The sequence below is a fragment of the Astyanax mexicanus genome, chromosome 20, assembly GCF_023375975.1.
Source record: "Astyanax mexicanus isolate ESR-SI-001 chromosome 20, AstMex3_surface, whole genome shotgun sequence".
NCBI classification, from domain to species: Eukaryota; Metazoa; Chordata; class Actinopteri; order Characiformes; family Acestrorhamphidae; genus Astyanax; species Astyanax mexicanus.
In genome coordinates this window covers 17,720,696-17,737,744 of record NC_064427.1, presented here as the reverse complement: position 1 = coordinate 17,737,744, position 17,049 = coordinate 17,720,696, and the positions used below count along the sequence as shown (strand labels likewise).

At 42.1% G+C, this 17,049-nt stretch overlaps 1 protein-coding gene across 3 annotated transcripts in view; it reads left to right on the top strand.

Annotated features, from left to right (window-relative positions):
* The window catches only part of igsf9a (immunoglobulin superfamily, member 9a), a 68,301-nt gene that overhangs the window by 35,323 nt on the left and 15,929 nt on the right, over positions 1-17,049 (top strand). For all 3 annotated transcript variants that reach the window (XM_049468627.1, XM_022685316.2, XM_022685315.2), the window contains exons 6-13: positions 1,148-1,265; positions 8,483-8,624; positions 9,503-9,648; positions 11,350-11,492; positions 13,123-13,263; positions 13,572-13,688; positions 14,824-14,977; positions 16,499-16,610. In XM_049468627.1, the coding sequence (XP_049324584.1) occupies positions 1,148-1,265; positions 8,483-8,624; positions 9,503-9,648; positions 11,350-11,492; positions 13,123-13,263; positions 13,572-13,688; positions 14,824-14,977; positions 16,499-16,610 (1,073 nt within the window). The remainder of the gene's footprint in view (positions 1-1,147; positions 1,266-8,482; positions 8,625-9,502; positions 9,649-11,349; positions 11,493-13,122; positions 13,264-13,571; positions 13,689-14,823; positions 14,978-16,498; positions 16,611-17,049) is intronic.

The following is a 17,049-nucleotide window of genomic DNA, read 5'->3' as shown; positions in this document are numbered from 1 at the left end:
ATCTCTTTTATTTTCTACTTTTCTTTGTCTACTTGTCTTTCTCTCTCTTGAACTCTCTTTAACTCGATCTCTCTCCCTCGTTCTGGTTCTGTCTTTTTTGGGCAATGTTTTAGCGATCTATAGACGTCTCAGTGTGTCTTTGCTATTCCCTTTAATTAATTCCCTTAATTCTATGATCTTAATTCTAACAATTTACAAGGCCAATTATCCAACCCACTCATTAGGACTCCCCCCTATCTCTAGTGATGCCCCAACACACCAGGAGGGTTAAGAAGACCAGCACATGCCTCCTCCGACACATGTAAAGTCAGACTCCGCCTCTTTTTGAGCATTGCCAAGTAGCATCACAGCGCTAACGCTCGGAGGAAAGCACACGCGACTCGGTTCTGAGACATCAGCTCACAGACGCAGCCTTGTTCTGATCCACATCACCCTAGGAGTGATGAAGGGAAAGAGTGCCATCTACTGTACCCACCCAGAAAGAGCAAGGCCAACTGTGCTCTCTCGGGGCTCTGGCAGCTGATGGCAAGCTGCATAATCGGGATTCAAACCAGTGCTCTCCTCTGGACCACTTGGAGACCCTAATTCTCTTAATTAATCATGGGTGTAGTTAATTTTGGGCGTAACAGTCATTCACTTTAAGAGTCAGGTGAGCTCTGACTTTGGCGGATTGCTATTTTAACGGTGCAGCTACCTGGACGTGTCCAACAAACGCTTCTCAGCAGAGGAAACTGAACACACTCGTTTATTCTGTTTATTGTAGATGTAAAAACAGGCATGTGCTATGGGTCTGCTGTGTTGGGGATGTACCTGTCTTAACAATGCACTCCCAAGATAGCAATGAATGTCTGTCCGTTGACTGTCTCTGTCTAGGTTGTATTCAGTTAGTGGTGCACCTTTGTTTTTCATTGCCAAGATAGCAATACACCAGACCACCATGCCCATCAGAGTAGATATATTCAGAAGCACTGTTTCTATTTAAACAATGCAGGTGGAAAGAGTGAAAATAGGGAGTTGTTGGGGTATAAGATAGCATTTTGCAATGCATCTGTTTCAGTTTAGGTTGGTTTTATTGGTGTAGGTTAACATGAAATATCTCTCTCTCTCTCTCTCTCTCTCTCTCTCTCTCTCTGTCTCTCTCTCTCAGGTCGTGAATGGCAGTCTGTCTGTGGGTAAGGTGAGCAGACAGACAGCTGGACAGTATCAGTGCCAGGCCTCAAACAGTGAGGGAAACGCGACTCAGACCACCAAGCTAAGAGTCAGAGGTCAGTCCATCTATGCAACTCTTCATCAGTTACTGTGTTCATAACATATCACTCAATATTTTGTTCAAACTGATGCTCCACACCACACTATCTCTAACATCCCACATTGCTGACCCAGGTGTTCAGCTGATTTCACTCTTTATTTGAATGCGACTCTCTCTGTGCTATGCTGTAAATTATGATTAAATAATAATATGGGTATGAATAAATTAAGCTAAAACCTGATGCAAATACAGTATAATTGTGTTTGAGGTACATTCAACACTTAACTGAGCATATCCTGACATCTAGTGGAGGGTTTGTTGAACTGCAGTCTATAAAAAAATGAAAACATTAGGTGTTCACTGTATGCAGAACCATATATTTGGTTTTAATATTATACAGTATATGTGCCAATAGAAATGCTTCACAACTATATATATATATATATATATATATATATATATATATATATAATATTATATATAAGATATTTATATTTATATATATTTTATATATAATATATTTACATCTGTTCTACTAGTTTTAGGAAACATTGTTGTGTGAATTTCATTGCTTTCATCCACAAAAGAGCATTAGTGACTGACATTGCAAAACACTTTTTTTTATATATATTGTGAAATTACAAATTTCACCAGTTTTAAGAGATCCAGCATGTTATGATATTTATAAGCACCAAAACTATTATTTTTCAACAAAAAAAACAAACAAACAACATTTTTAAGTACTTTTTACATTAAATAGCCAACATATATTTTTTTCTATTTCTCTTTTTAAGGAAAATGTCATTGTTTGCTATAAATTATACAGTTTTTTTACTCAGTCTACTCTTTTTTCAGAAAATTTACAGTAATATCCCTCTGGTAAAAATATTGTGGGAAATGAGAACAGTTTTTAAAAGTCTCCGAACATATGTATTTTTGTATCAACCAGGAAAAGATCCACATGATGGACAGTGACAGGGTGGAGATCCACATGATGGACAGTGACAAGGTGGAGAATCACAGGATGAATAGTGACAGGGTGGAAAGTGACAGGGTGGAGAATCAGAGGATAGACAGTGACAGGGTTGTAGAATCTCAGGATGGGCAGTGACAGGGTGGAGAATCACAGGATGGACAATGGCAGGGTGGAGAATCACAGGATGGACAGTGAGAGGGTGGACAGTGACAGGGTGGAGAATCACAGGATGGACAGTGACAGGGTGGACAGTGGCAGGGTGAAGAATCACAGAATGAAAAATTACAGGATGGAGGTGGATACAGGATAATGATAGGATGGACAGTCACAGGATGGACAATGACAGGATGGACAGTGATAGGGTGGAGAATGATAGGATGGACAGTCACAGGATGGACAATGACAGGATGGACAGTGATAGGGTGGAGAATGATAGGATGGACAGTGACAGGGTGGAGAATGATAGGATGGACAGTGACAGGGTGGAGAATCACAGGATGGGCAGTGACAGAGTGGAGAATCACAGGATGTACAATGACAGGGTGGAGAATCACAGGATGGGCAGTGACAGGGTGGAGAATCACAGGATGGACAGTGACAGGGTGGAGAATGATAGGGTGGACAGTGACAGGGTGGAGAATCACAGGATGGGCAGTGACAGGGTGGAGAATCACAGGATGGAGAGTGACAGGGTGGAGATCCACATGATGGACAATGACAGGGTGGAGAGTCACAGGATGGAGAGTGACAGGGTGGAGAATGATAGGATGCGCAGTGACAGAGTGGAGAATCACAGGATGTACAGTGACAGGGTGGAGAATCACAGGATGGGCAGTGAAAGGGTGGAGAATGATAGGATGTGCAGTGACAGAGTGGAGAATCACAAGATGTACAGTGACAGGGTGGAGAATCACAGGATGTACAGTGACAGGGTGGAGAATCACAGGATGGGCAGTGACAGGGTGGAGAATCACAGGATGGACAGTGACAGGGTGGAGAATCACAGGATGGACAGTGACAGGGTGGAGATCCACATGATGGACAATGACAGGGTGGAGAATCACAGGATGAATAGTGACAGGGTGGAAAGTGACAGGGTGGAGAATCAGAGGATAGACAGTGACAGGGTGGAGAATTACAGGATGGACAGTGACAGGGTGGAGAATCACAGGATGCACAGTGACAGGGTGTAGAATCACAGGATGGGCAGTGAAAGGGTGGAGAATGATAGGATGTGCAGTGACAGAGTGGAGAATCACAAGATGTACAGTGACAGGGTGGAGAATCACAGGATGTACAGTGACAGGGTGGAGAATCACAGGATGGGCAGTGACAGGGTGGAGAATCACAGGATGGACAGTGACAGGGTGGAGAATCACAGGATGGACAGTGACAGGGTGGAGATCCACATGATGGACAATGACAGGGTGGAGAATCACAGGATGAATAGTGACAGGGTGGAAAGTGACAGGGTGGAGAATCAGAGGATAGACAGTGACAGGGTGGAGAATCACAGGATGGACAATAGCAGGGTGGAGAATCACATGATGGACAGTGAGAGGGTGGACAGTGACAGGGTGGAGAATCACAGGATGCACAGTGACAGGGTGTAGAATCACAGGATGGGCAGTGACAGGGTGGAGAATCACAGGATGGACAATGGCAGGGTGGAGAATCACAGGATGGACAGTGAGAGGGTGGACAGTGACAGGGTGGAGAATCACAGGATGGACAGTGACAGGGTGGACAGTGGCAGGGTGAAGAATCACAGAATGAAAAATTACAGGATGGAGGTGGATACAGGATAATGATAGGATGGACAGTCACAGGATGGACAATGACAGGATGGACAGTGATAGGGTGGAGAATGATAGGATGGACAGTCACAGGATGGACAATGACAGGATGGACAGTGATAGGGTGGAGAATGATAGGATGGACAGTGACAGGGTGGAGAATGATAGGATGGACAGTGACAGGGTGGAGAATCACAGGATGGGCAGTGACAGAGTGGAGAATCACAGGATGTACAATGACAGGGTGGAGAATCACAGGATGGGCAGTGACAGGGTGGAGAATCACAGGATGGACAGTGACAGGGTGGAGAATGATAGGGTGGACAGTGACAGGGTGGAGAATCACAGGATGGGCAGTGACAGGGTGGAGAATCACAGGATGGAGAGTGACAGGGTGGAGATCCACATGATGGACAATGACAGGGTGGAGAGTCACAGGATGGAGAGTGACAGGGTGGAGAATGATAGGATGCGCAGTGACAGAGTGGAGAATCACAGGATGTACAGTGACAGGGTGGAGAATCACAGGATGGGCAGTGAAAGGGTGGAGAATGATAGGATGTGCAGTGACAGAGTGGAGAATCACAAGATGTACAGTGACAGGGTGGAGAATCACAGGATGTACAGTGACAGGGTGGAGAATCACAGGATGGGCAGTGACAGGGTGGAGAATCACAGGATGGACAGTGACAGGGTGGAGAATCACAGGATGGACAGTGACAGGGTGGAGATCCACATGATGGACAATGACAGGGTGGAGAATCACAGGATGAATAGTGACAGGGTGGAAAGTGACAGGGTGGAGAATCAGAGGATAGACAGTGACAGGGTGGAGAATTACAGGATGGACAGTGACAGGGTGGAGAATCACAGGATGCACAATGACAGGGTGTAGAATCACAGGATGGGCAGTGAAAGGGTGGAGAATGATAGGATGTGCAGTGACAGAGTGGAGAATCACAAGATGTACAGTGACAGGGTGGAGAATCACAGGATGTACAGTGACAGGGTGGAGAATCACAGGATGGGCAGTGACAGGGTGGAGAATCACAGGATGGACAGTGACAGGGTGGAGAATGATAGGATGGACAGTGACAGGGTGGAGATCCACATGATGGACAATGACAGGGTGGAGAATCACAGGATGAATAGTGACAGGGTGGAAAGTGACAGGGTGGAGAATCAGAGGATAGACAGTGACAGGGTGGAGAATCACAGGATGCACAGTGACAGGGTGTAGAATCACAGGATGGGCAGTGATAGGGTGGAGAATCACATGGTGGACAATAGCAGGGTGGAGAATCACATGATGGACAGTGAGAGGGTGGACAGTGACAGGGTGGAGAATCACAGGATGGACAGTGACAGGGTGGACAGTGGCAGGGTGAAGAATCACAGAATGAAAAATTACAGGATGGAGGTGGATACAGGATAATGATAGGATGGACAGTCACAGGATGGACAATGACAGGATGGACAGTGATAGGGTGGAGAATGATAGGATGGACAGTGACAGGGTGGAGAATGATAGGATGGACAGTGACAGGGTGGAGAATCACAGGATGTACAGTGACAGGGTGGAGAATCACAGGATGTACAGTGACAGGGTGGAGAATCACAGGATGGGCAGTGACAGGGTGGAGAATCACAGGATGGACAGTGACAGGGTGGAGAATGATAGGATGGGCAGTGACAGAGTGGAGAATCACAGGATGTACAATGACAGGGTGGAGAATCACAGGATGGGCAGTGAAAGGGTGGAGAATCACAGAATGGACAGTGACAGGGTGGAGAATCACAGGATGGACAGTGACAGGGTGGAGAATCACAGGATGGACAGTGACAGGGTGGAGATCCACATGATGGACAATGACAGGGTGGAGAGTCACAGGATGGAGAGTGACAGGGTGGAGAATGATAGGATGGACAGTGACAGGGTGGAGAGTCACAGAATGGACAGTAACAAGGTGGAGAATCACATGGTGGACGGTGACAGGGTGGAGAGTCATAGGATGGACAATGACAGGATGGACAGTGACAGGGTGGAGAGTAACAGGATGGACAGTGACAGGGTGGAGAATCAGAGGATAGACAGTGACAGGGTGGAGAATTACAGGATGGACAGTGACAGGGTGGACAGTGATAGGGTGGAGAATGATAGGATGGACAGTGACAGGGTGGAGAATAACAGGATGGACAGTGACAGGGTGGAGATCCACATGATGGACAATGACAGGGTGGAGAATCACAGGATGAATAGTGACAGGGTGGAAAGTGACAGGGTGGAGAATCAGAGGATAGACAGTGACAGGGTGGAGAATTACAGGATGGACAGTGACAGGGTGGACAGTGACAGGGTGGAGAATGATAGGATGGACAGTGACAGGGTGGAGAATCACAGGATGTACAGTGACAGGGTGGAGAATCACAGGATGTACAGTGACAGGGTGGAGAATCACAGGATGGGCAGTGACAGGGTGGAGAATCACAGGATGGACAGTGACAGGGTGGAGAATGATAGGATGGGCAGTGACAGAGTGGAGAATCACAGGATGTACAATGACAGGGTGGAGAATCACAGGATGGGCAGTGAAAGGGTGCAGAATCACAGAATGGACAGTGACAGGGTGGAGAATCACAGGATGGACAGTGACAGGGTGGAGAATCACAGGATAGACAGTGACAGGGTGGAGATCCACATGATGGACAATGACAGGGTGGAGAGTCACAGGATGGAGAGTGACAGGGTGGAGAATGATAGGATGGACAGTGACAGGGTGGAGAGTCACAGAATGGACAGTAACAAGGTGGAGAATCACATGGTGGACGGTGACAGGGTGGAGAGTCATAGGATGGACAATGACAGGATGGACAGTGACAGGGTGGAGAATAACAGGATGGACAGTGACAGGGTGGAGATCCACATGATGGACAATGACAGGGTGGAGAATCACAGGATGAATAGTGACAGGGTGAAAAGTGACAGGGTGGAGAATCAGAGGATAGACAGTGACAGGGTGGAGAATTACAGGATGGACAGTGACAGGGTGGAGAATCACAGGATGCACAGTGACAGGGTGTAGAATCACAGGATGGGCAGTGAAAGGGTGGAGAATCACAGGATGCACAGTGACAGGGTGTAGAATCACAGGATGGGCAGTGATAGGGTGGAGAATCACATGGTGGACAATAGCAGGGTGGAGAATCACATGATGGACAGTGAGAGGGTGGACAGTGGCAGGGTGAAGAATCACAGAATGAAAAATTACAGGATGGAGGTGGATACAGGATAATGATAGGATGGACAGTCACAGGATGGACAATGACAGGATGGACAGTGATAGGGTGGAGAATGATAGGATGGACAGTGACAGGGTGGAGAATGATAGGATGGACAGTGACAGGGTGGAGAATGATAGGATGGACAGTGACAGGGTGGAGAATCACAGGATGCACAGTGACAGGGTGGAGAATCACAGGATGTACAGTGACAGGGTGGAGAATCACAGGATGGGCAGTGACAGGGTGGAGAATCACAGGATGGACAGTGACAGGGTGGAGAATGATAGGATGGACAGTGACAGGGTGGAGAATGATAGGATGGACAGTGATAGGGTGGAGAATGATAGGATGGACAGTGACAGGGTGGAGAATGATAGGATGGACAGTGACAGGGTGGAGAATCACAGGATGGGCAGTGACAGGGTGGAGAATCACAGGATGTACAGTGACAGGGTGGAGAATCACAGGATGGGCAGTGACAGGGTGGAGAATCACAGGATGGACAGTGACAGGGTGGAGAATGATAGGATGGGCAGTGACAGAGTGGAGAATCACAGGATGTTCAGTGACAGGGTGGAGAATCACAGGATGTACAGTGACAGGGTGGAGAATCACAGGATGGGCAGTGACAGGGTGGAGAATCACAGGATGGACAGTGACAGGGTGGAGAATCACAGGATGGACAGTGACAGGGTGGAGATCCACATGATGGACAATGACAGGGTGGAGAGTCACAGGATGGAGAGTGACAGGGTGGAGAATGATAGGATGGACAGTGACAGGGTGGAGAGTCACAGAATGGACAGTAACAGGGTGGAGAATCACATGGTGGACGGTGACAGGGTGGAGAGTCATAGGATGGACAATGACAGGATGGACAGTGACAGGGTGTAGAATGACAGGATGGACAGTGACAGGATGTTCCTGTTCTAATTCAAATTATTTTTAAAGGGTGGACAAGGATTTCTGTGACATGTTTAAATAGCTTGATATTGTTTTGATCAAATCTAAATTAATAATTAAAATGTATAAATTATAACAATGTGTTAATTTATATTTAATCTTGTAAACATGCATTATTAATCAAGAGTTTGTATGAAATTTGAACTTTATGCTACGAAACAAAAGACATTTTATATGAATATTAATTCCTAACTGTTCTTTTCTGTCATATCTCAGGGCCTCCTGTTATCCTGATCCCACCTAAGGACACCGTCCTCAACATGTCCCAGGATGCTTTGCTGCAGTGCCAGGCGGAGGCGGACCCTCCGAACATGACATACGTGTGGACGAGAGACGGAGAGAACGTTTACCATATAGAGTGAGATACACTCCAGCGCCTCCATTACACACACCAGCTGCAGCCAGCTGTTCCTCACACACTGATTTACTGCTGCACTCAGAGTGTATAACTCTAAACTGATATATAACATCAGAATACTAAACCCACATACACATTTTAACTCTATATAACATCAGAATAAACACAAATACACAGAAAATCAGTGATCAGTTAGAGTGCCTATCTGTAATAAACTCTATATAACATTAGAACACTAAACCCAAATAAACATTAATAAAGTCAGTGATCAGTGAGAGTGTCTACCTGTAATTAACTTTATATAACATTAGAATACTAAACCCAAATAAACATAGAGAATAAAGTCATTGATCAGTGAGAGCATCTACCTGTAATTAACTCTATACAACATTAGAATACTAAACAGTGCCTACTTGTAATTAAATCTCACTGATCACTAAATTTATGTTAATTTGGGTTTAGTATTCTAATGTTATGTAGAGTTAAAATACAGGTAGATACTGATCACTGACCACTGACTTTATTAATGTTTATTTGGGATTAGTATTCTAATGTTATATAGAGTTAATTACAGGTAGATTTGACTTGTATTTAATTGCAGAAAGCATAAACTCAAGATATGTCATGCTTTTGTATTTTACTTTATTTTATTAATATTATTAATAAATATAAATAGTAATATATTTATTAATATTAATACATAGAATTACAACCCAAATAAACAAATAAACATAAAGTCGGTGATCGTTGAATGTGTTTAACTGTAATTAACTGTACATATATATATATATATATATATATATATATATATATATATATATATATATATATATATATATATATATATATATTATCTTTATGTGTATTTATTTCGTCAGGTCTTTGAAGTCTCGTGTGAAGGTGATGGTGGACGGCACTCTGCTTATATCTGGTCTAATCCCCAAGGATTCTGGGAATTACACCTGTATGCCCACTAACGGTCTTCCAGCCCCGCCCACTGCATCCGCCAGGCTTACTGTGCAGCGTATGTATCTGTGTGTGTGTGTGTGTGTGTGTGTGTGCGTGTGTGTGTGTGTGTGTGTGTATAAATGCTTGATTGGAGTGGTTAGTTCCATTTAGGTCAGAGTTTTCAGTCCAGAATCCCCCCACAGCGTTTAATCTTCCAGTGATTGAATATAATTTCTGAATTTTCCAATTAACTGAGCTGATCTGCAGACTCAGCCCAGTCCACACGCCAAAATCCAACTGGATTACTGTAGAAAAAGTCAGTTATATAATTCTCTTTTACATAAAAGCCAATTATAATTTATTTCTGTGAAAATAATTTTTTGGCAGATCTGAAATAACACTTCAGTCGGACCTGCTGAACAACACTGACACAGCCGTGCCACGGGGAGGAGACGCCATACCAGATTACACCCATTATTATAAAAGATACTGTGATCAGTGATTTCATCATAGTTACCCATTAAAAACACTGTATTATCTGTCAGAAAGAATCATGTAGTAACTTAAAAGTGTTAAACAAACCAAAATACTCTGTGAAGAAGGTCTTATCTGGGAAACTGTTTGTTAATTTGTGGTTTCTGAGGCTGGTAACTCTGATAAATTTATCCTGTACAACAGAGGAAACTCTCGCTCTTCTATCCTTTCCTGGAGCGGTCCTGATGAGTGCCCGTTTCATCATTACAACATTTCAGTTTCTGCAGTGACAGCACTTTCTTGAAATTCTTCTTTTTTAGATTGACTGCTACTTTGGAAAATCATAAACCTAAATAATTCCACATATTCTTTGCTCATAGTTTGTATGACTATATTAATCTATAATACAATTTAAAAATAATGAAAAAAAAACTATGTCCAAACTTTTGACTGAGTTTGATATATGGCATAAAGTTGCCCAGATGCATTAAAACTGTGATTAAAAACCAGGGTAATTCTACCAAATATTGATTTCTGAACTTATGAATATGAACTTGTTTTCTTTGCATTATTTGAGGTATGAAGTTATTGCATTATTTCTGCAATTTCTCATTTTCTGTAAATAAATGCTCTAAATGGTAATATTTTTATTCAGAATTCGGAAGAACTGTTGTCTGTAGTTTATAGAATAAAACAACAATGTTCATTTTACTCAAACATAAACCTATAAATAGCAGAATCAGAGAAACCGATTCAGAAACTGAAGAACTTTTCTTTTCGAGCTGTGGATCGACTGTGCAATTCCATCTGTACAATTTCTGAGAGAATAATTGCTGTTTGCTGTTGTTTTTCTATTTTACTCAGATAAAAACACTCATACAGTTAGGAACAGCAGCAGGAGCTCCTCAGATAAAGTGCTGTTCTCATTTTTCTCCAGGCAGGGTGGAGCTTTTGACTCCATAGAGCTGAGCTACCATTATTCCAGTGTATTATCTTGCTCGGCGTGGCGGTATGGTAGTATGTGAAAAATGCGTACCAGTTTTCATTTTCCCTCCTTTACACCAGATGATGCTAAACTGCTGCTATTGAGACCTTGAGCAAATCCGTAGCATTGCTGCTATTCCATGTCTGTGTTTGTTAGCTTCACTTATACTCTGGAAGTAAATTAATTATGATGGATAAAAAATATATAATTTTGTCCATGTTTATAAATAACTGTGTGTCATTCAGTGTCAGAAACCACATTAGCAAGTCTATTAATGATAATTTAACATCCCACTGCTTCACCTCTCACCCCCATCAGACCCTGCGCTGGTGATTCAGATGCCCGAGGAGACGTTCCTCCCGACAGGGATGAGGGCAGTGATCTCCTGCCCGCTGGCAGCTGAACCTCCACTGCTCAGAGTGGACTGGACCAAAGACGGGCAGGAGCTGGATATGGGGGCGGTGAGCTTCCTGATTGTCACTGCTGAACAGCTGACTCAACCGCAGGAGATATCTCTATTTCCCTCTCTGTCACTTTCTTTTCAACTCAACTCAACTCAACTCAACTCAACTTACCTCTGCTCAACTTACCTTAATTCACCTATTCCTAAATCAATTTAATTCACTTATACTCAGCTCAACTCAACTAATGCTGCTCAACTCACTTCTACTTAACTTAGCTTAACTCACATCTACTTAACATAACTCACCTCAACTCAATTTTAACTTAACATAGCTCACCTCATCTCAACTTTACCTACCTACCTTCCCTCTCCTAAACTTAACTCTCCTCAACACAACTCAACTCAACTCAACTCAACTTACCCACCTCTTCTCTTCCAAACTGAATTCAACTCAACTCAGCTTGACCTTGCCTCTATTCAACCTACCTTAATTCACCTATTCCTAACTTAATTTAATTCACATCTACTCAGCTCCACTCAACAAAAGCTGCTTAACTCAGCTTATGCTATTCAAGTAATGCTCAACTGGACTCACCTCAGCTTACCTCTACTTAACACAACCCCTTCTCTTCTCAGGTAACCTTAACCCACTTCTTCTCAACTCAACTTAACTCACCTCTGATTAACTCTTCTATACTCAACTTAACTTACCTCAACTTAACCTACCTGCCTCTCCTTTCCCAAACTCAACAAATGCTGCTCAACTAAACTGAACTCACCTCTATTTAACACAACCCTCCTGTACTCAAGTTGCCTTAACTCACCACTTCTCAGCTCAGCTCACCTCTGTTAAACTCTTCTCTACTCAATCAACTTATCTTATTTAAGGTCACTTTAACTCACCTCTACTTAACTCACATCTACAGTACCTAACCTAATTTACATCAACTCAAATTGAACTGAACTTAATTCACCTCAACTTAACCTACCTACCTCTTTGCTCCCAAACTCAACTCAACTTACCTCTGCTCAAGCAACCCTTAAATTACCTATTCCTAACTCAACAAATGCAGCTCTTTTGTAATTGCAACCCTCCTCTACTCAAGTTGCCTTAACTCACTTCTCCTCAACTTAAATGAACTCACCTCTACTTAACATAACCCACCTCAACTCAACTTTAACTTAACTTAGCTCTTCTCAACTTAACCTACCTACCTTCCCTCCCTCTCCAAAACTCAAAGTAACTCAAGTCAATCTAACCCAAGTCAATGCAACTCAACTCAACACTTTTGCATGACTCTATTTTCCCCTAAATAGTCACCCTATTATTAAATGCCTTCAGCTACTTCAGTTTGTCCTTTAGAGAAGTATTACCAAAAGAATAGGACTCTCTGGTTGAGGATGAAAAGCAGGATAAACTTTATTTAAAATTTAATGTCCTCAAATCACACTATTGGCTGTTCTTCTCTTTCTAAAGACTTTTTTCTCAGTTTTCTGAGATCAGGGACAGGTCGGGCTGCTCTGTTTCGGGGGGTCATTATTCAGACCTGAGTTTAAATTTTTAAGGAATATAATTTAAGGATTTTTGTATCTGCTGATTGAAGTTTGGAGAGTTGAATAAGGGTGAATGTATTATTAAATACAGAGTTAAAATTTATACCTCTCCTTTTCTCCCTCTATCTCTTCAGTACCCGGGCTGGACTCTGACCTCAGAGGGATCCATTATTATTGCTACAGCTAATGATGATGCAGCTGGTGTTTATACCTGTACCCCTTACAACAGCTACGGGACCATGGGCCAGTCTGAGCCCACCACAGTCATTCTACAGGTATTTTACAGGATATTTTAATATTTTAATATATGTTTATGATTCAGAATAATCTGATAATGAGATGATTTGCTGCTGTAAATGATGAAAGACTACTACACTGAGGAAATTACTGTATGTAATCTTGTGTAATCTGAACAGTGTAGTGATGCAATAAAATACAATTACAATATTAAAATACTTGTGCAATGAAAAGGATGTGTTTTCTTCATGCAAAATCATGAAGTTTAATTAATAAAGTTTAAAAATGTATTTGGCTCTTATAGACATTATTCTCTACCTGTACTGACGTGAGTTACCTGTTGCAGGACCCCCCGTCTCTGAGTGAGCCCCCTCGTCCAGAGTACAGGCAGGAGGTGGGCAGGACCCTGCTGATCCCCTGCCAAGCTGAAGGAGACCCTCCACCTAAAGTCACCTGGACCAAGGTGAGCATCCTGAACACTGTGAACTCTCAATAATTCTATATCAATTTTTCACAAATAATTTGTGGAAATAAAAAAAAAAAAGTTTATTGCGAAAAATGAGTTACCAAACCAAATTGTTGTAGTAGTTATCAAATAATTTCTCCATTCTCTTCAACTCAACTTCTCTCACCACTACTTTACTCAGCTCAACTCAAGTTAACCTACCTCATCTCTATGTAACTAGGTTTATTTAACTATTTTACTTAATGCAACTCAACTCAACTCAATGCACCTTAACTCAAATCACCTCTCCTTAATTTAGCTTAACTCACATCTACTTAATATAACTCAACCGAATCCAACTCAACTTAATTCACCTCTATTTAATTTATATTAACAACTCAACTACACTAACTTACCTCTACTAATCCAAACTTAACTCACCTCAACTTACCTCAGATTAACTCAACTCAACTCACTTTAACCTCTCCTTAACTCAACTTAACTCACCTCTCTTAACTTATCTTAACTCACCATTAACAACTCAATTACACTCTACTCTCTCTAACTCACCTTTACTAAACCTACCTAAACTCACCTCAACTAAGCTCAACTCAACTCAACTCAACTCACTTTAACTTGTCACCTCTCCTTAACTCAGCTTAACACACATCTACTTAATATAACTCAACTGAAGCCAACTCAACTTAACTTACCTCTCTTAACTTATCTTAACTCACAATTAACAACTCAATTACACTCCACTCTCCCTAACTCACCTTTACTAAACCTACCTAAACTCACCTCAACAAAGCTCAACTCACCTCACCTTAATTCACCTCTCTTTGGCTAAGCTTAACTCAACTCAACTCAAATAACTGAAGCTATTTTTATTTATGACATTATAATCCCTTAAATTATACCAAATAATTTATATTTTAAATCATTTAAAGTAGTTACTGAAGTAATAATCAGGCATCTAATAATTGCAATACTGTGGATCATTACCAAATAATTAGTAGTTGCAGATTTCAGTTAAATTGTAATTAAATTTAGCCTCAAAAATAAGCCTAGGGTTAAATGATGCAATGACTGTGACATATCAACCTTTTCCACTTTTTACTCTTTTCCACTTCTCTCTCTCTCTCTCTCTCAGATGGGTTCCTCCTTCACTCGTCCTCAGTTCTCAGTATCAGTGAACGGCTCTCTGGTGCTGCAGACTCTCAGTAAGGAGCACTATGGTCGGTGGGAGTGCAGCGTTTCTAATCGTGTAGCCACCGTCACCGCCAGCACCACCGTCTCAGTTCTGGGTGAGTAAAACCCTCCACTGCATCTCCTGAACCGGAAACACAACTCAATTTAGCCTTAGTGTCTCACAGTAAATTCCAAACTACATCTAAAAAGGTTTCTTTCAAAATGTGTTAAATATCAGTCAATCTCTATCAGTCTGCAATCTCTCACCAGGAGGTGCACTATCCAAGAGTAGCTCATTTCAAATTAACTCAACTCAACTCAATACAACTCAACTCAACCTACCTCCACTCAGCCTACCTTAATTCACCTATCCCTAACTCAATTTAATTCACTTCTATTAAGCTCAACTCAACTAATGCTTCTTAACTCAACTGAACTTACCTTAGCTTACCTCTGCTTAACACAACCCTCCTCTACTTAAGTTACCTTAACTCACTTTTTATCAATTTAAATGAACTCACCTTTGCTTAACTCTTCTCTATTGAACTCCACTTAGCTCAGCTCACCTTAAGTCACCTATCTCTAACTCAATTTATTTCACTTCTACTCAGCTCAATTCAACAACTAATGCAATTTAACTAATGCTACTTAACTCAAATGACCCACCTTAGCTTAGCTCTGCTTAATGCAACCCGCCTCTACTTAAAGTACCTTAACTCACTTATCAACTTAACACTTATCAATTAACTTACCTCTGCATAACTCTTCTTTACTTAACTCAGCTCAGCTCACCTTAACTCACCTCTACTTAACTCAGCTTAACTCACATCTACTTAACTCAGCTTAACTCAATTGTAACTCAGTTTAATTCACTCCTATTCAGCTCAACTTAACTAATGCTTCTTAACTCAAACACTCAACAATTTTGTATGACTCTGTTATTCCCTACATAACCCACATCTACTCACCTCAAAATAACCTACCTGCGCTTAACTCTTCTCTACTCAACTCAACTTAACTCAGCTCAGCTCACCTTACCTCACCTCTACTTAACTCAGCTTAACTCACATCTACTTAACTCAGCTTAACTCAATTGTAACTCAATTTAATTCACTCCTATTCAGCTCAACTCAACTAATGCTTCTTAACTCAAACACTCAACAATTTTGCGTGACTCTATTATTCCCTACGTGACCCTCGTCTACTCAACTCAATAAAAATAAAATAAAATAAATAAAACTCATGTCTGCTTAACTTTTCTCTACTCAACTCAACTTAACTCAGGTCAGGTCAACTTAACTCACCTCTGTTTAACTCAGCTTAACTCACATGTACTTAAAATAATTCGCCTCAACTCAACTTTGACTTAACTTAAGTCACCTCAGCTTAACATAGCTCTCACCAGGAGGTACACTATCCCAGAGTAGTCTTTGCGGAAGCACTTGTGTGCCCTCTTGTGGAAAAATCCACTGTCTTTTGTTAATTCCTGTATGTACAGCCCTGATTTCAGTGTTATCTGCTATCTATAGATATTTAATACATCATGATCTTTGTTACGTGTGTGTGTGTGTGTGTCTGTGTGTTGTGTGTTGCTTGTGTTTGTGTGTGTGTGTGTGTGTGTGTGTGTGTGTTTACAGGCACCAGTCCTCACACCGTGTCCTCGGTGTCAGTTGAGGTCGGTGTAAACCAGGCCAACGTCTCCTGGGAGCCTGGATTTGATGGAGGTTTTACACAGACCTTCACCATCTGGTCAGTGTCTACAAGATCATTATCACTGCACTGCTCTCTCTCTGTTAGTGTGTGTGTGTGTGTGTGTGCGGTGGAGTCTGTGTGTGTGTGTGTGTGTGTGTGTGTGCTGGCTGTAAAAACATGTTGTATTTCTATGCCTGTCTACAAATGTGTGTGTTTGCACAGGCTGCACAGGCTGCACAGCTACAGCAGAGGCCTGGGCTAGTTGTTATGATGTATGCAGCGATGCCAGCCAAGCCTAAACTAATCAGATTGAGGTTAAAGGGCGGGAGAACGATTTAAAAACAACACTTTGGGTTGTCGAATCAATTTTAAAGCGTGTCTCGCTTATTTTTTAACCACTTAACACCTACACTGATACGGAGGACTTTGCTAGGGTTGCATAATGCTGGCAGATTGCTTTGGGAGAATGCTATTGTATTTAATACCCATTTTACCC